At 45.6% G+C, this 22,028-nt stretch overlaps 2 protein-coding genes across 7 annotated transcripts; one reads left to right on the forward strand and one right to left on the reverse strand.

Annotated features, from left to right (window-relative positions):
• The first annotated feature begins 801 nt into the window (after positions 1–801).
• Positions 802–6,946, forward strand: HVCN1 (hydrogen voltage gated channel 1). Of its 2 annotated transcripts, none has more exons than XM_074921099.1 (6): positions 802–819; positions 2,525–2,772; positions 3,316–3,420; positions 3,883–4,114; positions 6,214–6,326; positions 6,599–6,946. In XM_074921099.1, exons 2-6 carry the CDS (start codon positions 2,560–2,562, stop codon positions 6,665–6,667), a joined length of 732 nt encoding a protein of 243 aa, XP_074777200.1. In that variant the 5' UTR covers positions 802–819; positions 2,525–2,559; the 3' UTR covers positions 6,668–6,946. The 2 variants fall into 2 exon arrangements, with proteins under 2 accessions (XP_074777200.1, XP_074777199.1); XM_074921098.1 differs by lacking the exon at positions 802–819 and adding an exon at positions 867–942.
• Positions 6,866–22,017, reverse strand: TCTN1 (tectonic family member 1). 5 transcript variants are annotated; one of them, XM_074921096.1, is made up of 15 exons: positions 21,827–22,017; positions 20,004–20,124; positions 17,827–17,957; positions 16,928–17,094; positions 16,436–16,523; positions 15,425–15,534; positions 12,530–12,550; positions 11,990–12,115; positions 11,269–11,394; positions 10,798–10,882; positions 10,310–10,448; positions 9,855–10,011; positions 8,745–8,870; positions 8,260–8,404; positions 6,866–7,387 (listed from the first exon to the last, which is right to left on the reverse strand). In XM_074921096.1, the coding sequence occupies exons 1-14, from the start codon at positions 21,996–21,998 to the stop codon at positions 8,261–8,263; spliced, it is 1,713 nt and encodes a 570-aa protein (XP_074777197.1). In that variant the 5' UTR covers positions 21,999–22,017; the 3' UTR covers positions 6,866–7,387; position 8,260. The 5 variants fall into 5 exon arrangements, with proteins under 5 accessions (XP_074777197.1, XP_074777195.1, XP_074777196.1 ...); XM_074921094.1 differs by having other exon boundaries at positions 6,866–7,694; XM_074921095.1 differs by having other exon boundaries at positions 6,866–7,698.
• Between the last annotated feature and the right edge of the window lie 11 nt (positions 22,018–22,028).

Here is a 22,028-nt window from a genome sequence, read left to right on the forward strand (position 1 = left end):
AAATACTTAAATTAGCTAGAAACTCCCAGATAAAAACTCCTCCCTGCTGCTCTCGGGTTGCATCTTTGCTGTCCTGTGCTTGCTCCTGAGTGCTTGGCTGATTTCTGCAAGTGGGTGGGTTGGGGTGATGGTCAAGGGTTTGGGGGGCTCTGGGGGGGAATTGCCTGTACTGGGGAGGGCAAAGACGGCCCCTGAGCTTTGGGATGAGGTGCCAAAAAAATTTTTAGGTTCCAGGAAAAGTTTTAGGCAGCCTCCAGGAGGAAACCGTTTTGAAGAAACAACTGGCTTTAGGCTTTAAAAGTGGAAAAATGGAGAGATGTTTCTTTGTTAAGGGAGAATTAGAAATATTTCAGGTTTGTTCCAGCAGAGATGCCACAGAGAAGGGACCCTGGTCCTTCGTGCAGCTGTTTGCTCAGGGCACTTCCAGAACCAGCTTGTGTCCCCAAATGAGACGAGGCCTTGTGGTAAAGCCTGAGTTTATAAATGGCAGCAGGTTAATCCAGGCCTAATTTCTAGGGTTTATGCTTTTGTAACCCTTTTGATCCTTGAACTTTAGGGGATTAATCCGTGTCCCCGCTCAGCAGCTGAGCTCAGCAGAGACACGCTCACTGGGTGTCCGCTCGCTTTGGAGTGGGGGGGGGGGGGGGGGGGGCGCTGCTTTAAAAAACATAACGTTTAAACCCAAAAGTTTAAATCCCATCCGGAGCGTCCTGGTCCGGCAGGTCCCGCCCGGGGGCTGGGGGGGGAAGCTGCGAAACCAGAAAATGTCGGCGCGGGGACCCTGGTCCGGCGGCTCCGGGACCCGCCCGGAGCCTTTCGGTGCGCGGCGGGGAGGGGGCGGCGGGGCCGGGCCCGCCCGGGGGAGGCGGGGCCGGGCCGGGGGAGGCCCCGCAGCGCCGGGGGAGGCGCAGGGCGGCGGCGGGCGCAGCCGGGACGCGCACGGTACCGGGTACCGGGGTGGGGGGGGGGCGGCCGCGGTGCTGCCGGGGCTTTGGTTAGTGAGTGCCGGCCCGGGCGGGGGGGTTGGAGTGGGGCAGCGCCCCGTCCTTCCCCTCGGGGGTCCCGCCGGGCTGGGGGATCCCGTCCCGCTGCGGGGGCGCGGAGCCGACACGGTCGCTGCGGACGGGGGGAGGTTGGGGGGGCCCCGGCCGCTGCCCGGGGCCGGGTTGCTCCATCCACCGGTCCCGGTGGCTCCAGGCCCCGCGGCCCGGGCGAGGCCACGGGCCGTCCCGCAAGGGGCTGGGGGGCCGATGCCCGGGGCAGGTCCCCGTGGGCTCGGCTCAGCGCCCGGCGGTGACGGTGCTGCCGCGGCGGTGGCGGCGTGGGGCCCGATCCGCCCCGAGGTGACCTGGAGCCACCGCTGCTGCGAGCGGGTCCCGCCGGGACCCCCAGCACCCCGCCTGCCGGGCGCCGAGGGGAGGCAGAGCGGCCCGGGGGCGCGGGCAGCCCCACGGAGGCTCCGGCGGGCCACGAGTGGCTCGTGCCGAGCTCCGCGGCCAGTTTTGGCCAAGGCGGACGCGGGGAGAGCCCCGCCGCGGTGGGGACGGGGCTGTCAGCCGGCTCCGCGGGCCGGGCGGGCTCCTTGGGCTGCCCGAAGCTGAAGGGTGAGCTGGCGGGGCTGCACCAGGGCGGGACGGGGCCTCTCCTGCAGCCGTTCTCGGCGCTGAGCTGCAGCCGGGATCGTCCGTGGGGCTGGGGTTGGTTCTGCCCCTCGCTGGGTGCCACAGGGACGGGCTGCAGGCGGGAGGCCCGAGGGTGAGGTCGGCTCTGGGGGCTGCGGGGAGCGGAGATGGGGAGGGCAGCACTGCCCGCCGGCCGGCCTGAAATGTGGGATCACCTGCTGCAAAGGCTGAAGTGATGGTGGCCCCTGATGTTAATGAAGGGAGATGATGGTCCTTCTGCAGCTTGGTGGTGTGGCTCGAGGGTGAGGGTGCTCCAGTTAGGCCGGGGACAGTTGGGCTGCCACCTGGAGGGACAAGGGCAGCTCTGGGAGGGCAGTGGGGGGTTTGTCTCGGACCCGATGCCAACAGCAGCCTCTCCGGTGTGTGGGGCACGAGAGAGCAAATGAAAGGGAAGAAATCTGCTTCCAGTTCTGACCAATAACCTCCATCGATCAGCGTCTAATAGGAGCACAGCGGCTCTTTCCAACGGGAAACAGGCAGCTGCCTCCTCTTGCATCACAAGATGCAAGATAAGGGCTGGGGTTTTTTTGTCCTGTAATCGATGCTTTATTTTGAGATGTTTGGAAATACCTCGCGAAGAAGTTCCTCGTTATAGAGCAGCGTGACCGACGGGGCTCAAACAGCACCGGAGAGGGTGGTGGGGGCTCCACGTCGCCCCGTGGGAGGTGATGCAAAACAAGCGGCACCACCGTTAAGCAATTTCCCGTCAGCAGGGTCTGTCCACGGTGCCTGGCCAGCTGTGGCTGAATGAAGCGTCACGCTCTTGTCACACTCGCTGTGGTGAAACGAGGGAGATTTGGCATCCCCGAGCGGGGAGGTGACCCTCTGCTCTCTCCCCTCAGACGTTGGCAGGGTGATGCCAGCTTGATCCGGAGCCATGTCCAGGTACCTGAAGCACTTCACGGTGGTGGGGGATGACCCCGTGCAGTGGAGCAATGACTATCGGAAATGGGAGGACGAGGAGGAGGAGGTGGCAGCTGGGGACAATGGGGAGAAGCAGCCAGCTTCAGAGATCAAGCTGGAGCCCACCAGGAGCCGCATCTCCTTCCAGGACATGATGAAAAAGCTCTTCAGCTCCCGCAGGTTTCAGGTGAGGCAGAACAAACCCAGGCCAAAGGGAGATGAGGGTGAGATTTGGCCAAAGGCACCTGGGACAGCAGAGCTGATGTGGGATGGAGCTCGGGGCGGGCTGGGAGCAGCACCTAGCTCGTGAGCAGCTCATGAGGGCAGCTGCTGCCTCCGAGCTGGGCCCTCCTGTCGCAGCAGGTGCAGGTGCTTCCTGAGCGGCGACAAGCCTCAGTGCTCACTCGTCACGGCGCCAGCAGAGGCACGTGCTCTCCCCCAGCTCGAGCTCTCGCACCAAACAGTGGGAGGAAACGGAGGGAGACAGGCAGTTTTGTGCAAGGCAGGACTTTGCAGGAGTAACCCACCGACCAGGAGCAGTGGGAGTCCGGGGTGGGAGTAACAGAAAGCTCCGTGAAATGGAACCAACCGAACCGGGGACACAGGGCAGGGTCTGGCCACACACCCTGTGTGAGCATTGGGGCATGTTTAGCTGAAGGCTGTGTCAGCTCCTCTTGGTGATACATCCATGTTGGGAGAGGGTTTCATATTGGTTCTTCTCCTCCAACAGATCTTGGTTGTCTGCTTGGTCATCCTGGATGCCTTGTTGGTTCTGGGGGAGTTGCTTATGGACTTGAAAATCATCCATCCAGACAAATACCATATAACCCCGAAGGTAAAATGCAGGGAAGTGTCAGTGGGAACCATGATTTCCCTTTCTTTGGTGTTCAAAGCCCACTAGATAGGACAACCAGGCAAGACCTCAGCCTTCAGCCCTGCCGAGCTGGCAGTTGCAGGCACAGGGACGAAGGTCTGGCAGGGACGAGTGTGACAGCCCTGCAGCGTGCGGGGCCGACCCGACACGGCTCGGGCTTGTCTGTGCAGCAGCTTCGTGTTTCCGTGGGCTGTGGCAGAGCTGAATTGTTCTCGCCACCCTTCTCCCAGTCATCACACCTCCGAGTCCGGCTTACCCAAAGCCACTGGCTGCCACATGCTGGCTCTGGTTGTCCCTTAGAGCAGAAGAAAAGTTCCTAGCCCTTCTCCTTGTAGAGCCAAATTAGACACATCCTCAAGCGGTGGAGGTTTTCTCCAACACAGGAGGGTTTCCTGGCTCTAAACTTGCACTGTCTTTTCCCAGGTTTTCCACTACCTCTCCCTTTCCATTTTAACCATCTTCCTGGTTGAGGTGGGGTTTAAAGTCTTCGTCTATCGCTGGGAGTTCTTCCACCATAAGTTTGAAGTGCTGGATGGGGTTGTCGTTATCGTGTCGTTCATCCTCGACGTTGTCCTGATCTTCCGGGAACACGAGTTTGAAGCTGTCGGGCTGCTGATACTCCTGCGGCTGTGGCGAGTGGCCAGGATTATCAACGGTAGGTGTGTGCGGCCGGTCGGGAGCTTTCCCTGGCACTTGGGCTGGATTTGCTGACCTTGCCTGAATTATCTGGGCTTGTGTCTTTGTTTCTTCCTCAAAGTCATCTGCAAGACCCCAGGGTCTTGCTCTCTCAGCGAACTCAAAGTTTTGCCCGCGTGGTTTTTCATTGCTGAAGTATTAATTAGGCGGTAAATTCTTCGGAGCAGCAATAATCTGCTGCTTGTGTTGGTGCTATGCCTCAGTGACGGGGGCACAGCAGCTGGCTGGCGCTAGCAGAGATCCCCAGCTCTAGCATGGCAGCATTGGCACGTTCCCCTAAAATCAACCCTTAATCCATTCTTGCATCCCTCCCTCCTGGAGGGGGATGGCTCGCATCTTAAATTTGCATTGTAGGATCCTTTCGGCAATGTTTTAACCGGGGAGAAGGTAAACCCCTGCTCTCCTTAATCTACTGCTGTAGCAGAGTGAGTTTAACTGCTCTGACATTCTGCTGCAACTCCGTCATCCCCTCCAGGGATGCTGCAGGGAACGTCCTGATCTCACTCTGGATCTTTCTTGCTTGGATTCAAAGGGCTCGCTGTAAAAAGAGGAATATAAAACATCCCCAAATCAGACTTTACTGACTCTGCTGTTGTAACTGTAAATTGCTGCAAATAGATGTAAACTCAGACACTACTGAAACAAGTGTAGCTGGAAACATTTTCTGCCTTCTGAGGGAAGAGACTTTGGGATGCAAAAAAAAAAAAATGTGGCCATGAGATTATCTCTAGTTCCTCCATGAAACCTCAGCCGGGTACTGCCCTGTGCCTACAAGTGCACTTTTGGTGAGGGCTCTGTACTTGATGCAGCTTCTAATCTTTTAGCTGGAATAAAAGGAAAGGGGGGCTGGGACCAGGGCTGTCACCTGCGGCCCCTCGCTGCTCTTTGGATGGGGAGAACGTGCCTGATCGGCGGCGGTGGCTGGCAAAAGCGAAGATGTGAGAGCAGCTTGTGGCTTTTTGTAGTTCAGAGAGAAAGTCAGAGAGAAACAGCATTCGTGTGCAGCTGCGTGAGCCACGGGAACCTCGGTGTCTCTTAACACACCATTTTACAGCAGAAAACCAGTATTGTGTTTACACTAAATCCCCTCACCCGTGGGTACTTCTGGTTTTCCCCCCCAAGCTTTTTGCCCTGCCTGCCTGCTTGGAGCAACTGAGAGGACAAAGAAAATCTGCCCCGAGCTTCGGGTGTTGTGTGTCTAAACCTGGGCAGGGCTCACTGCCTTGGGTCGCGGTCGCTTGATAGGGAGCGGGTTACAGGCAGGTGGGGACTGTTTGGTGTTATCGATGCAAATAAGCAGCATCGCTGCTTTGTCTTCAGAGAAATGAACCCCCAAACCTTCAAGCCTGCTGCCTGTAGCACTAGAAACTGCCTTCGTGCACGTTCTGCCAGCAGCTGGAGGAGAGCTCTGTTGGGTAGGAAGAACGTGATGTTCTTGACGTTCTTACGAAGCTTTTTAAAATTTTTTACATTTCTTTTTTTCCCCCCCCTCGGAAAAGGGTGGGAAGAAAATGCCTTTACTGTGGGGGCTGAGTTCATGTGTAACAATTTTTCAGTCGAGAAGCGACACCTCCGTGGTGACAAACCTCGTGCCCTTGCTGCAGCCAAAACCTTAAGGGGCAGATGATGTTCCACATCCCGCTGCGATGGGCCACGATCCTTGTGCCCCGGGCTGTGCTGCGCACTGCTGTCAGAGCAAGGCTCCCCCTGAAAACACAGCCCCTCGTGGCAACAAAGCTGCCAGTTACATCCCCCTCCAGGCTCTGCCGAGGGAGCGAATTCAAATTCAGGATTTGAATGACAGTCTGACTGATTAATTCAGCTCAGAGGCCAGACTGCCTCTTCCCAGCAGAGTATAGGTATCCGAATCCCTGGGGTGGCTCGTTTAAAACCCTCCTCATTAAGAAAAGCACTTGGGAAGGGTGGTTTGAAGATGACAGAACCAGAGCTGGAGAGGAACACGTTTAACTCCTTGACTACAGGCCCCACGTCCTGTTCACCTCCTGCTAGCAGCTGTTTTACACTGTAAAATGAATCCACTGTGAAATCGTTTCGCAGGAATAATTCTATCGGTAAAGACCCGCTCTGAACAACAAGTGTCCAAGCTAAAGCAAGCAAACCTGAAACTTGCAACAAAGGTTGAACAACTGGAACACAGCTGTGTAGAGAAGGTAAGAAAATGCTTTTAATTTAAGCAAAAACCCTCAGGACAAGCTGGTTTGGGATCCTTTTGCCAGGTTGCCACAGTCAGCTTGGTTTCATCAGAAACTCGTGGGGTAACCTGGGCTGAAGAACCACAACCCTGCCTGTCCTACTTACTTTAGCCAGGTCGCCCTCTTTCACTGCAGCACAAGATAGGTTTCAGCAGTGGGAAGATCTGTGGGAACCTGGGAAACTATTTTAAGATAAGATATATTCATGACGTGACTTTTTTTTCCAACAGGAGCAAGAAATTGAGAGGCTTAACAAGATTTTAAAAGAGCATGGACTCATCAGCGAGCGAGGTTCCTGAGGAGGGGGGGGAGAAGTCTGCCCTGGAGAGTGCAGTGTTGAAATGTACCAGTTTGACCTGAAAGGTTTTCCTCTCTCTTTGCTTTCTCTTGTATAGTGTTGTCTGTAAACGTTTTCTATTTGACCACACTTTGATTAGATCTTGGGATTGCAGAAATAATTTTGCTGGAAAATTAATCACGCGGCCACCCCGTAAACAGTGATTTCGTAAGATGTTTCTTGTACAGTTGTACAGTTCAAACGGCAAAATAATTTAATAAAGACAACTTTACAAGCTATACATTTATGAAAGTACCGCTGATTTTTGCTGAATTTTTCTGCAATGACATGCTTTGTTTGTAATGTCTTGTAGAAACTTGCAGTACAAACGATAAGAACCCAGGCTGAAAAGGTCATTTCTTCTCTCCAAGCTGACCATCGTTAAGTACATCTCTTTGCCAACCATTCTTTTCATATTGTTGGTAGTTTCCTCATTTCTGTTGCTGCTTGTGCCACTTTGTTATTTATATAATGTTCATTTCAAAAATACCAACACACCACTCCTTTTAGTTGACAATCAAATCAGCACCAAAATAGAGGCAAACATGTGCCACCTGACGTCAAACAATGCCTTGTTCTCAACAGCAGATTTGAGGTTTGATGCTTCGTTCTCTCATCTCTTCTTCCATTTTAAGCGTTCGTTTGCAGCCCGCTGGGCTACAAAGTTCTTTTGTTTCCACAGCTCATAAATCAACATATTAAAAGAATTAGAATATGTAAGAACAGATGTAGGTGAGTGGACTGCTGGGAACAGTTAGACTCCAGGAAAGCCGTTAGGAAACATTCTAAAGGACCAGACTGGTGTTTGAACACAACATGAACTTTTTCAGGTACTAGAAGGTCCCCGTGGAGAGACTTATTTTATAGTTGAAGACTAAGATTCGGTAAGTGGGAATTTAGAAAGGTGTTGACTGTAGCAGATGTCTCCAACTGATTTCAGCCAGAGTCAGCTGGAAGGGTCACTGAGCTTTTCTGAAAGCATCACTTACCTTTCTTGAAAAATCCAAACAGTTAATTAATTAGTGGTTTGGGAAAAATAGCTAGAAATATGTGGCTTATTCATCTATGAGAAGAGATAAAGCAGAGGCCTTATCTAATAGCACATGATTACTTTAATTAACAAGTTAGCTCTGCTGTTCCCAGAATAATGAAACCCAGTTTCCTACGGAGCCGTAGCGCGTCCCTGTGCTCTCCTTGGCCCCTCCTGCCTCCACACTCTAGGCAGGCAGCTTGGACTAGTGCTACTTCAGAGCGGCCACTGGGCTGGAAGGCTGGTGGCTGGACGTGTGCTGACCGGCCAGCTAGAGCCACCACCAAGTTCATCCTGCAACCCTTTTTCCTCTCTGCAGAGGTATAATTGGGAGCTTGCTGCTGATGTGGGTTTTTTCCTGCCCTAAAGCTTCTGAGAACCCTTGTAAGGGCTCACCCTTTCTCTCTTGGCAAATTTTAACCCAGTGTGTCTACGATTTAGAAGAAACTGATGGCCCACTGCAGGGACTGGATAAACCTCGCTGTAGGAAATGGACTAAAAATTTTTTTTACATGCATACTTACCTTAGACAAAAGGAAAGAAAAAATCAAAGGGTAACTTGACATTAATGGTGGGCCAAGCTTTATAGCCTGGCTCTGCAGGTGCAGAAATATCAGTGAAAACAACAGAACTTGTTATAGGAATAGTCCTTTCCCTTCCTGAGGGAAGCTGCAATGAAAATACAAACGTTCATTAGCTTCAGCCTTCTCTTTGCAGCGCTACTTTACCGGACTGGGCTATACTTTCAGCTGTTCTTTGTAGTAACTTGGTTTTTCATATACAATTCCACGTTTCTTTTCATGAATGATGTATAGATTTTTATTGAAGTGTTTTGGCAAGCAGCCCACAGTTGTGTTTGAGTTGGAACAGAAACTGTTGGGTGCAATATGTTCTAATAAGAAGTGCTACCTTTAGATAAAGAGATTAACTGGGTCACTTATTGCACAGCCAATACCTAATGGCTTGGTTTGCTTCTTTTTATCTTAAATCCTGTAATTTAATTACATACCTGCTTCGCTGTGGTGGTAGTGATTGTTGCTGTAACGTTCACTATTCTGGCTTGTGGATTGACCAGGGATCCATATTTAGTCCACTTCACTTCTATTTCAAGGGATACTGGTATTTGGCATGAGCTCTGAAAAGTGTTATAAATTCTCTCATTGTCTGACTTGTACAAGAGTGACCACATTAATTATTCATCTTATTAAATTGGCAGAATGCCCCCAGAAAGCTCCTGCTGGGAGGTTACCAGAGCGACTGCACCATGGCTGTGCCCTGGACCGCTGCCTGCAGCCTTGGCTCAGGTGTCCCTGCAGTTTCTCCACAGGTGACAAACTGACTCTGTAACTGCACTTCAGGCAGGACTGTTCCACCTGAGGCAGGACTTTGGCTCTTAGTGACAGTGCTGAGCTGGCTCTTTTTAGTACAAAGATGTATTTCAGCAACATTGCTGGAACGGTAGAAAATCCTTAACTCTGTCAGGACAAAATTTTGAAGCTATACAATCTTAAACACTTTTAAGTATTTCTTCTTGAACCACCCAGTTTCTGGTAACAGAAATCATTCACTATTTAGCTGCAAAAGCATACAAGCTGTCCTTGAGAGGGTGCTCTATTCAGCACCCACCCAACAGCAGGGTCTGCACTGCGTGGGGAGGGGAAGAGCTAGGACAGACGATGTGGAGAATAAACATGTTGTTTGGCTCACTGTTTCTGTGCTTTAAAAGATTCTTGCTATCTTACTCTAACCTGGTATAAGAGCACCAAGTAGAAACGCTGATTCTGTTACTTCACTCTTCCAACCTTGCTAGTTGTGTGTTTCAATCACATCTAAACAGCAAGAGACTAAATTGTGGTTAGAACTGGGTTGTTTTGTACCTGACGTGTTGTCCTGATCCATAACTGAGGATACCAGCTTGATTAAAAGTAAACTCTGTCCTTACAGCAAGAGTGAAACCCCTTGTTTTTTAATATTCCAGGAAGACTTCCCTTCAGTTTGTTTCTGAAATTTTTTTCTCCATAGGTCAGAGAAGACTAAACTGCTGCTACAGCACAGGTACAGATCTCAGGAGAGAGGACAGTGGGAGTGAAGGGGGTGGTGGTAGTGGTGTAACTCTCACCTGTTCTGAGGTGTGGAGGTGAGTTATTGGCACCCAGTCGAGCACATCCTGGGCTTGAGAATTTCCAAATGAGGCCACGTATTCAGGAAAGCTCTGTCCCTTCAGTAAATCTAGGAGGGTCTGAGTCAAGGGTTGGCATTTCATAGCTGCTGTAATTCTTCCAGAAAAAAAAAAAAAATTAAAATGATGAGTTAAAGCAAAATCCATCACTTTGGCACAGTAATAATTTCTCCTTGCTCTCATGCACTGTTCAAGCCTTCTGGCTACAGTTGCTAATGTACACAATCTTTTCAAGAGAAAGGCCATTGTTAATTAAATGACATTTTTTATAATTAAATACTCCATTCCCGATACTGCTACAGCTGTATAAATGTCTCAAGACCTGAACAGATCCTAATGGAAAGGGTTGTCAGAGGGTTAAATTAAAAAAAAAAATAATAAAAAAGTCCTCTTACCGTAACTTACAGCCCGATATCATGTTATAACCAAATAATACTGGGGTTCTGGCTCCCTGTGCTGCCAGACAGTCCTGGTTGGATGTACTTTGCAGAATGGTAAGTTGACTGTATTTGTTAGTATTCTGAATGATGCCAGATGTAACACACAGTTAAAGGGAAATTCAATACTTGATGTATATCATGAAGAAAGAATCCTTACTCATATCCTTAAAATATATCTGAAAGTGCTATAAAAGCTCAAGACTCCTCTTATGCTGTGAAAAAGCACTAGAGTGTACAATGAAGGGCTAAATCTATCTCATGAAAAAGTCCCAGGAGATTGCTGTCAGGACTGAGTCATTCGCTACTCCTAAAACATAGCCAAAAAAAGCCCACTTTCACTTTTGGCAAAGAACAGATATATTTTACAGACGTCCATGCTAGAAAATGTTTGTGAAGACGGAGCAGAACAAGTGCTGCAAACAAAATTTCAACAGGGAAAGGATATCCTTGTGGCCGGAAGCCTGCTCTTAGAGGCAGTCCAACAACATAACCTGGATTACCACTGAGGGGAACTGGCTTTGTATTTACCTGCAGTGCAAACGTACAGTGTTAGTTCTTGTCCTGTACTGAAATGCTTGGAAAACACAGAAATATTTCACTTGGTTTAGGATTATTAACTGCCTTGAACAATGATAAGTAGTAGGAGTGCTCTGTAAAATTGTAACAGTTCTCTAATATTGGAACAGGCTTTGCTTTCACTGGATACACTTATACAGAGTCACAAGATGACTCTTCTAAACGTGAGAAACAGACTTGAGAGACTTTTATTGCCCAGTTCTGAAATGCTGCCTTATTTGAGTATCCAGGGCAAGTTACATTTTACCTTGCTGCTAACAATTGTTCTGATTCAAGTTTAATAAGTTTTGTAATTAAATGTCTTTCAACAAGTCACCCGTAACATCTCTAGCAGTTACCTGAGTAAAGCTGATTTCAAAGCTCTGCTGTATTGAAAGTGCTTCTTTGTTGATTGCCCCCAAGACAAAAGAAGCAGCTGCTTCTATTATTTCTCCCGCGTCTGTGTATGTAATGTGATAACTCACCTGAAAATTAAACATTTTGGATATTAATTAGAACAAATACATAAGAGTATGAAACTAGAAAAAAAAGGAATTTAAAACTATGTAAGTATTGTTTTCTTTCTTCTGTGCTTAAGAAACACTCAACTACATGGTAGAGATATACTATATCCTCTGAAGGCTGGAGCCTCTCCAAAACTGACTTCTTGATAAACCCCTTCTAAGCATAAGCCCAACGTTCATCTATTTAAGATGAAAAGATGATTCGCACTGTGTATTTCTGTCTCTGCCACCACTGTGCCTGAAGTCATCTTCTCCCAAGCATAATATAGATTCTAAACTCATGTTATTGTCTGTTATGTCACATACACACAGTAATAACAGAAAAGGATTTCACCCCGTCTCCGTCTTATGTTGCATATAGTTATTATTTTGTTGCAAAACACTCTCTTTTATCCCAAAGTCAGTGTTTTTCCTGTCACATTTGCTATAGAGATGTCACAATGTATGGAAACTGTGCAAGGCCCTTCTCACATCTTTGTAATTTGTGAATCAGAAATTATTTGATGCAGACATGCTTTCCATCAAACGCGAGGAGGAAAAGAACTGTCGTACCTACCCCAAGAACTATATTTATGCACAGTTCATCCAAAATCATAGGGAGCCTGAGGACATCACTACCATTAAGTAAAGTCCGCATTCCATTCAGAGACTGGACAGCTATGGACTGGACAGTAATATTAACCTGAAAAACAAATTCATGTCATTTCTGAATATTGTGTATAATTATTTTTGGCTTTTTCTGTGTTGTTATATTTGTGACCCTTCCGGGTTCTGTTCCACAGAAACAGCAGCCAACTCTGAACAACTGCTGTGTTACATGTATCCCTGAAGTTCAACAAAAGGTTCTATTTTTAAGTAACTAGAGAGAGTTACTTTTAAAAAGAGAGTTTTGTATGAGGGGAATGCATCAGGCTTAAATGTTTGCTGGCAGCATATTATCTTGGAGTTGCTAAGTGTTATTAATGATAGCAAGTGATGGAAATTTTTTAATTTAAAGATTAAGTCCCTGTTCTGATTAAGTCAGCAGAAAACTCCCACTGACTATAACTAAGAATTTTGCCCCCAGCTGTTCCAACTAAGTTAGAAGGATACTTACCATCTGACTTGATTTGGGCACCTAGAGAAGAATAAAAGAACAAATTCAAACAATAGCAAAGGTATGACACATTGCAAGTAGCAGTGAAGTAAAGCATTTCAAAGCTTAACTGCTTTGCCCATTTAACTCTGTATCGTTATGATAACTTTTACGTTGTGGAAGTGATTGGATAAACACTGCTGTATCCAAGTAGTGTGAAAATAACTGGCATTCTCTGTGGCTAGCTGACAAATCCTCTTCTTTCCCTGACAGTAACTAGAAAATTTCTTAGTGACTTCCATCAGTTCTCCATCAGGCCTAGCTTTGACTACATTCCCAATAAATATACATGGCATTAAATAAGTATTAAGTGAATCCAGTGTTTCCCTTGGACACCCTATTTGCAACCCAGAACTAAGAAACACTGAAAAAATTTACTTGCATCAGAAAGGTGACCCGAGAAAGGCATCTCAAAGTTTGGCACGAGTGTTACTGTGCATCGTTATCGTTTGACCTACTGAGGGCGTCAGAGAACACTGTTCCTATTGCAGATCTGTGCAACGTAGCTATTCATAGACTGAGAGTTTAGGAAGTCAGCCAGGCTGTTCGTACCCAAAGAAATGAGCTTTTGTTGTCCCGTCCTGACGGTAATGAGTCCATAGTTTCACGGTCTCTAAACAAAGAAATGAGAAGCAACTATCCCTCTTGTTACACAGCACGTGGACATGCACAGTTGCCCCACTGGAAAATTTCCACCAAATTTTCACGGAAAAGCAGAAATGTCAGACCAAGAGCATCAATCAGGCCTGAAAAAATACTCACATAGAGCACCATTTTGTTAAAAGTTTTATTTTTGTGACTTCCCAATGAATGTCTAATTCACATCTTTGGGAAGGGACCACAAATTGGCCTCTGACTGTGAAGCAAGTTCTGCAGAATACAGGATACAGAGACCAGTTTGCTCATCTAACATCACGGCAGAGAACACATTCCTGTGAGCTGGAGACCTGAAGGTGATGCAGGGAAAATACACTGTCACATATTTATATCAACATCCTGAGGTACAGCTCAGCCATCAGAATTAGCTGTATGAACAGAAGTGCCTGTAAAGATTAAACTCATCCTTCAGGTAAGCATGCTCTTTCTGACGAGGGTAGACAGAATGATCACCACTCCTAAAATTCTATTTATCTGTGACTGGGGTGACGGATTATGTTTCTGTAGACAGCACTCCAGTCTTACTGCTGCCTCCCACTGACTCATCTTCCCACTAGCCAGGGAGGCAAGCAGGGGCTGGCAGCAGCACAGCATCCCCAACACCCCTCCCCTCTGCTGGACAGACCAGACAGAGCAGAGATTAACGACAGGAATTACCAAAACCTTCGTATCACCCAAGTTGCCTGGCAGTGAGCACGGGCTCATAACGAGGGGGTTTTTTTTGAGGAACTGCTGTACCAGTCCTCTCTCCGGGGACTCCCCCCGGGACGATATGTTTTGCTATTTCTTTTGCCGGCAGCTCCACCTGCTGGCACTGGGAGGGCTCCCTGCTCTGCCCTGCGACCACCCTGTCTGTCCCCAGTACCAAGTCACGTCCCATCTTCAGCTCCCTTGGGGAAGGGGAGCTTCTACAGACCATCTCATAGAGTCTGTTCAGCCTTCTCCAGCTCTTGCATCTGATCCTTCCTGAATGTCCGAGGTACTTTGGACACAAATCTGACCTCTCCTAAGCTGGGCCATTTTAATTGGCAAGCAGCACGTGGGGAATGTGCTAGGCACTGTTCTAGTAAGGAAGAGGAATTCAGCTGTTAGTTCAAACACATTCAGCTGCTTGGAGCCTGTCCCGAGGCACGCTTTTTCTTTTCTGGTTCTGCAGCCACCAAGAACTCAAATTTTGGGTGCACATGGAAATGCTCAAAAGCCATTCTGAGGCAGTTTTTCTCCACCTCCTCCACAGCAGGATGATCAAAAGGTAACACCTGTGAGCAACCCTCTGCTGATTTCAGTGAGGTCCTCAACCATCAGGAGAATGATCCCACCTGTGGAATGTGGGGGGACTGGAGGGGGTCTTTAAGCAGTCACTCACTGGAAAGTACTAATTAAATTAATGTAAATAATTACATAAATGTAAAACATTTTAATGGTGGAGAATAGGCTGTTTCTCAACGATCTTCAGCTTCTAGAAAGAGCTATCAAGTTAAGGTACTATGTATTTCAGTTTCAATTTTGCATGCATGATTTATCTTCCTGAATATCTGTAAAGGGGATTTATTTATACATAAGAGATCATCCTCCAGTTCAAAAAGGAACGAAAAAAGTAAGCTTAGCTTTGAAAAATAACCACAGACTGGATTTGGTAGTAGGCTGGATACAAACAAATTTGCTCTCGGTGGGGTAAAAGGTCATGTTCTTTGAGGAGTATAAAGAAGGCTTAGCATGCATGTGCAGTATCTCACTATTAAGAACTGAGGCTTGTAAGAAAGGTATACATGCAGAGGATTAAACCTTACAGGTTCTTTTTAAGTACAAAGGTTTACCAACTCTTTAAAACCCAGACTTCTCAGAATTATCTGCCCTAGTAACAGGCTTCTGGGAAAAACCTGAACATGCACAAAAGCATAAAACCACTGCCACTGCAGTGTCAGCTCAGTGACATAAGCTTGTCTCTTCAAGACTATTATTTTTGTCGGCTTAGCAGAGAACAGTAAATGCTTCTGTTACCAAACCTTGAAGTAAAAACATTTCCAAAGGCTTTCTATGTAAAAGTCTATTGCATAGGGAGATTTTTTTTTTCCCAACCCACAATTTAAAAATCCAATAAAACACCATATCCTTTAGTAAATAGAAGTTACTTAATTCTGAAGATGCAAAAAAGTAATATCAATGGTCAGCTCTATTACTGTTTCAAATCATACTTACTGCTAAAATGCTGGAGTTGATATAGAACAGCATACTAGCTGCTTGAATGTTGCCACATTTTTCCACACTTACTGATCTAATACACTTTGTAGCCTGGTTTACTAAAAACCCTAGAAAAAAGTCAGAGTATTACTGAACCAAATTAAAGAGTAATTATAAAAAGCAGAAATAAAAACCAATACGAAAACCTCAAGTGTGAGCAAAAGTGAAAGTAAATATAATTTCTATTGCAAATAAGGTTCTATGTGAGCTATAAAGAATGATACTTTCTTAGATTGTCCAAAAATGCTCTGAGACATAATATTACTTCTTAACAACAGGTTAATAAAAGCTAAAGGAAGATTTATTACTTCATTTCTGAGATCTTATACAGGGTTTTTTCTTTCACAAGAGACTTCAGTTTTCCTGTGGTCATCACCATGGCTGTTATGATAAAATACTTAATAATAACAGTGGGGTTTGGAAAATGTAGGTATGTGGGTTTGGTTGTGGGTTGTTTTTTTTTTCCTTCCCCTCCACCTCTGCAGATTTTCAGGGAACTGTGTGAAAGATTAAAATGTAAGGCTCAAGCCTGCAAGTCTGACTTGAGTTGTATTCAGACTGTGAAAGGAACCTCATTATACCACAGGGACATCTTACAAAGGTTGCCCAGTTAGGTCTTGCTTTCTGTAATAGCCTCTTCCCTCACGGTGTCACCCTTGTACTATTTATTAAATCAATTATGTCAAATGGGATGTCTCACTGTTGGATAAACAAGCCATTAACAAACCTCTCAAGGATTTACATATCTGACTTTGAACGTTTAATATAGATACAACGCAACTTCCAACCTCTGTCTAAAACCCCTCCCAGAGAAACAGAAGCTATTTGAAAAACATTTGTTCATGAATCTTTACCTGAATTTACATTTGAGTGGGTGCCAATTTACTGACTGATTAAGCTCAAGTCAGAGCAGAACACTCTAAAGCAAAAAAACCCAAAAAGAAGAAGAATTAAAATGCATTTTCCAACCTGCAGGATTCGCATCAGAACACCACGAGGAGACAACAGGACTAGGTAGTCTTAGAAATGCATCCACTGTCTGTATAGGAACACCATACTGCCAAATAAAACAACATAGTCAAGTGTAGAGGTGTGTTTCAGTCCATGGATTTGTATTAACAATAAATCTGAATAAAAGAAGTACTTATTTTTACTATATCTGTCAATACTGTACACTAACTTGTGCATCAGTTCTTAAGACACTGCTCACAGCTTTATATTAACTCTTAAGCCACTGATAACAACTTTATGTTTACGAAAGCAAAGCAGCTACTTATTTTTCAAAGATCTTAAAAATCTAGTTCACTTTTTAAGTAAGCTAACACAAAATGCTACACTTAGTTTTACATTTCTATATTTAAAGACCAAAATAAAATTTGTCTTTTAAAAAAGCAGATGCAAACAATACTCACTTGTTCTTTTATGGAACAATCTAATACTGATAGAATCAGAGTTATTTACCTCATATCTGAAAGTTTCATTCGCATCAGAAGGACTTTGAGCATCTGTGTTCATATGCCAACTGTCAGGCTCAGCACTAAAAGAAGCACTTCTAAACTGTTCAAGCAACCGATCAAAATTTTCAGGAGTAGGCATTTCAGGGGAACTGAAGGAGAGTGCTTGTTTATCTGTCAAAACATTTTAAAGAATGAGATAACCTTTAGGATAAAAGATACAGAAGTGGCATTTAGTAACAATTTTTCCGTCTGGAGTTGTTAAAGACTCAGTTACAGAAAAATATCAATGCAACTTTTAAGAAAAGCTTTCTCTTTTCTTTACAAGAAAAACAAGGCAGTATCTTAATTCAACATTTCACACAGGTCCATGAAAACACAAACTTGAGGTAAATCCCTTTCTTTCAAAATCATGTTTTCTGACAGTATATGTTCCAAAACAAAGACATGCCAATTCATGTCTGCAGTTTTATTGCTAAGTAGGAGATGACAGTCATAATTAAAACATAACACTGATCACTTCTTCTCTGCAAGTCACTTCAAAGCTGGGCATAAAGGATTTGTACCACCGGTGACTATTACATACAGTGACAGATCAGGAAGGAGTCAGTTTCCCATGAAACAACTTCAAATGTGATTTATTGAGGATGCTAAATTCTTTACAGGAAAAAACACCACCAAAAAACCAATTATTTTTTTTTTCTAACAAAGACGACTAAGAGAGTATGAGATGTTTTAACTCCATAGTTTCACAAGTAAAGGGATTACAACATAAGGACTGTGAGCGTACAGAATAACCAGTTTTCTGACAGGTTTGGTTACTTTTAATTTTAGTCTGTTTCTGGTACCTAAACAGCTTATAAAAATAACAGCACAGTGCTTAATATTGGCAACAACTCTACTTACAGTTTGTAGCATGAATGCAGAAAACACTGGGATTGACTTGGTCAATTAATTTAAATATCCTTTCTGGTGGATTTGCTTCAACATCAAGTGAATATACAGCAGCTTTCTGACTACAAAGATGGCTGTCACCTCTGCAAATAATAATAATACAATCAATAATCCACTAGAAGTTAGTACTGACTATATTTTAAAGTTCTCTTCATGTATTGAAGCAGCATCAAAATAAGCACTAAAGAGATTACTCTTTTTAACACAATTTGTCCAGCAATTTTGCCTCCTTAGAAGGTTTATTGTTTTATCCTCTGTGCTCAGTAATAAGCAAAAGAATTCCCCAACATGTTTTATCAGGCAGAGGAAAAACTGTGTGAGCAGCAGCATGAAGAAAGGTAAGAGACAGACCAGGGGGAAGGGAAGAGCCCGACTAATAATATTAGAGCTAAAATGACAAGTTGGATGGGATCCAGATGGTGTGAGACACCACAGATGCAGGGTGCACGACAGGCTATACAGGCTCAGAAGCACTTTTATTTATACAACACAAGTGGGAAGTATGACCTTTAGGGTAACGTGATGGCATGTAGACCAGAAAAAAGGTCAGTTTTGTGAATGTTGGAATGATATTCACTTTGTGGGAGGGAGCGGGAGAAAGTCCTACTTGAAAGCACATAAAAGAAGTGGCAAAGTGAGAAACAGGGAGGTGAAGTAACTCATCCAATCTAGGAAAAGTATTTGTAGATGTGCCATGGTTCATCACCAACAGCCCAGCACTGCAGTAGGCTGCAGAGCGAATGTGCCAGTTCATACCCTGAAGAGTACTGGTGTGTCCTACATGCTAGAAATACAAGATGATGATCCCTGTGAAACTGGTACTTAGGCAGGGTTAAAGCAATCAAGAACAGGTACTGAAAAAGTGAAATGGCTTAGAAATTATTTTTCAAGCATGGAGCTAAACCAACCCATTCGTTAGTAGGCTAACATCATAAATCAAACACCCTTTTCCTGCTGTTTCAGAGACCACATAGTCTATTACTTGTGATCAAACCCTTTCAGTAACTAACACAATTATGCGGATGTAAATAATGAGATCCACAATACATGCAGTCACTGAAAATCCCATGGATTTTCAGGCAAAATGAACCTTTTACACAAAAGACTTTGGAGAAAGAAACACACAACTTCTTTTTATGCATTTCTAGTTGGCAAAGACAGAATAGTCACCTGAGACAATTAAGCTGTCACTCAGGAAGGCGTTGATTAGACCTTTCTGATATATATATAAATATCTATAAATGGGTAGAAGTAGTCATTGTGTGCAAGAACAATAAGAAACCACGGTCTGGGATGACTGCTAATTCAAATTTCAAAGCACCGAGAATAACCCCCAGTATTCAAATTGGCGTAATTTATGCAGAAGGTGGGTTGAAGAGCTGTACTTATTGTTCTGAGAAGTCACCGAGAGATTTTTTTAAATTATAGTTTTGAAGTGAGTTTTCTTAACTTCTCTTGAGAAGATTTTCAAATTGGGTGAAGGCATTTTCAGATAAACTGTAAAAAGCAAAGAAACAACTCCTGACATTACTGATATAATGCTACATTTTACTGTTTGTAAAGTGACAGACTGGCAGTGAGGCAGCACGTTGGGATGCTGACTTGTAAAACTAGGATCACGACGATACTCACACTACTTCATTAAGCCCTGAACTGATCAAGTTTCTACCTGATATCATAAACTGTAATGAAAGAGGTGACGGATAAATTGCTGATGACCTGTGGAGGTGGCCAGATGGTCCCATGGTATCAACTTTCTTAACTTCCAAACACTGCATTAAGTTGATGAAAGTCTAAAGGTGCATTATTCTTCCTGCAACAGAAGGCATCACCACCGAAGCACCCACAGACAGCAGCACAGTGAAAGAGAAAAGCAAGGGGCATGAGTTTAGAAAAGAGGGAGTAAGTGAATGAAAAGCTGGGGTGGGAGGTCCATTTGCTGTTCTACCTGGTTGGGGCTAAAAGTTTACAGGCCTAGAGCAGGAAGGACTGGTGAAAGGGCAGGCAGGAGTTAGGATGGCAGGTGGGTGGGGGTTAGGAATTGGTAAGAGGAGTGGATAGAGCCCTTACAAACACACGCAGCAAATAAAACAGGATTTTGTATTTCATACAGCTATTTATCCACTTACGTGACAATAGGGACTGAACATGTGGTAAAAAGACTGAAGTCAGCTGCGCTGCAATCAGGGTCACAGCAGCAATTTACATCACACTGTGCCACCAACAGATCACAAACACACAGCTTGGCAACTGCAGGAGAGATTTAAATTAGAATTAGAACTTTACACATTACAGCATGTTCCCTAGCACTTTCACGTTTCACCCTACTTTATTTCTGACAATAGTCAAAAGTCTATATCCAAAATCATGTACTTTTTTTTTTAAAAAAAAAAAAAGTCATTTTTAAAAGCCACCTTTTCTGCTACTTAGCAAATCTATTTGGAACACAATAACAAAACCAAAGGCATACTAAGATGATGGTGTATGCACTGTGAAATAAAAAAAATCAACTTCATTGGAATTTTGAGGGTATGAAAATATACTCAGCTCTGCAGAGGGAAAAAAAAAAAAAAAGATACAAACCAGGTATGCTTATCTACTTGCTTCAGCTTATTGAGGAAAAAAAAAAAAAAAAAAGAAACATCTTGATAGAGCAACGAGATATTTACAAGTATTGAGAATGTCTCAGGGTCCATTAATATATTTTCCTGATGTGCCAACATAACCATGGTTGACTTCTTTGATATAGTTTTTTCTTTCAGTCTTTAGGTAGTGTGAAATATTGCAACAATACAGAAAGTAATTGCTAGCAATACTGTAAACTGCCTCAATAAAATACATCTAGCAACTTCTTAAAACATTCTTAGGTTTTCATGTTTATAAATTCAAAGAACAAATATTACTCTACTGAACTGGTTTTGAGAGTTGCTGTTCTGTAATAAAGTTAAGAACTGTACAGTATGAAGAAAATTAAGACCCGTGCTCCGTAAAAAAACATTCAAAGAACACGTATTTTCATAACTAGTGCTTCTTTTATTTCAATTTGACTCTCGGCTGTTTCTCTATGGCGTCCTGGATGCTCTCTGACCATCTGAACAGCATCCAGGTATTTCCTGGAATCTCTGAAGTTCTGACTGTTCCAGTTGAGCACTGGAATCCTTAGCTCACCTTGTAAACAAGAAAAGTTTAAACACGGATGATTAGATTGCAAGGTTATGTCTCTGAGATCAGGGATTTAAGTCTTTTCCCTAAGGAGGTACACACTGGGACATGTTTAATTTGGCAAGTAATCTAGGGAAGCTGAACTGATGGTAACAACATTGGAAAACCAAAAGATCAATAAAAGTCTACCTGCCAATTAGAAGACACAGGGGAAACACCTTAACAGCACAATAACAAGTTGTGATCTATATTGCCATAGCTCCACTATATATCCACAGAGCTGAGGCTGAACGAGGAGCCTTGGGGCAAACTGTGCACAGGCAGCTCGGTCTGTAAGTGGAGATCTCCAAACACAGCCAGGGCGAGTCTGGGTCCCCTCTGGGAGGCCAGGCTCTGCCCTGGGGGCTCAAAGCAGGGTGCTGGGGGGGGGGGGGGGCGGGCGAACCTGCCCTCCCTCAGCACCAGCTCACATGCAGGGATTAGCGTGCCCAGGACCCGAAGGCTGTGAAGGGTCTTTCTGAGCCTGCCTTTCTGAGGAGGCCTCGAGCCTTGGGTGCAGTGGGGTGCTGCCAGAGAGGGGTGCTCAGAGCCGCGCTGCAGCACAGCCCCGATAAATCCCCCGGGGGAAGCAGGGCAGCTGCCGAGCAGGCCTGCCCCAGCCGTGAGCGGCTACAGCGGGAGCCAGGGGTAGAGCAAGGGCTCAGAGGCGACAGGAGGCCGTGACCGGGGCTTCCCTTGGCCTGGGAAGGGCCGCCGGTGCCCCGCAGACCCCTCCCCGCAGGGCACCCACCGTCCGTGACCGGGGCCGGCCCGCTGCGGGTCCGTGCCCGGGCGGCACCACGGGTCTCCGGTGGCACCGCGGCACCCGCCGCGCTGGCTGCGGGCTCCACGCTGGGCTCCGCTGCCCGGAGCGGCAACAGGAGCAGGAGGAAGAGGAGAAGAAGAAAAGCCCTGGCGCTCATCGCGGCCGCCCCTAGCAACCGCGCGGTTAC

Source organism: Athene noctua, chromosome 17 (genome assembly GCF_965140245.1).
Source record: "Athene noctua chromosome 17, bAthNoc1.hap1.1, whole genome shotgun sequence".
NCBI lineage: Eukaryota > Metazoa > Chordata > Aves > Strigiformes > Strigidae > Athene > Athene noctua.

What these genes read in the sequence shown, in the direction of transcription:
- TCTN1 (XM_074921096.1), bottom strand. Translation starts at nt 21,998, where the DNA reads ATGAGCGCCAGGGCTTTTCTTCTTCTCCTCTTCCTCCTGCTCCTGTTG. An exon ending in ATATCGGGCTGTAAGTTACG is followed by an intron (nt 10,012 to 10,309) that starts GTAAGAGGACTT and finishes TTTTTCTGGAAG; the next exon opens with AATTACAGCAGCTATGAAAT. An exon ending in ACCTCCACACCTCAGAACAG is followed by an intron (nt 8,871 to 9,854) that starts GTGAGAGTTACA and finishes AACACTTTTCAG; the next exon opens with AGCTCATGCCAAATACCAGT.
- HVCN1 (XM_074921099.1), top strand. Translation starts at nt 2,560, where the DNA reads ATGTCCAGGTACCTGAAGCACTTCACGGTGGTGGGGGATGACCCCGTG. An exon ending in TCAGCTCCCGCAGGTTTCAG is followed by an intron (nt 2,773 to 3,315) that starts GTGAGGCAGAAC and finishes CTCCTCCAACAG; the next exon opens with ATCTTGGTTGTCTGCTTGGT. An exon ending in AACACAGCTGTGTAGAGAAG is followed by an intron (nt 6,327 to 6,598) that starts GTAAGAAAATGC and finishes TTTTTCCAACAG; the next exon opens with GAGCAAGAAATTGAGAGGCT.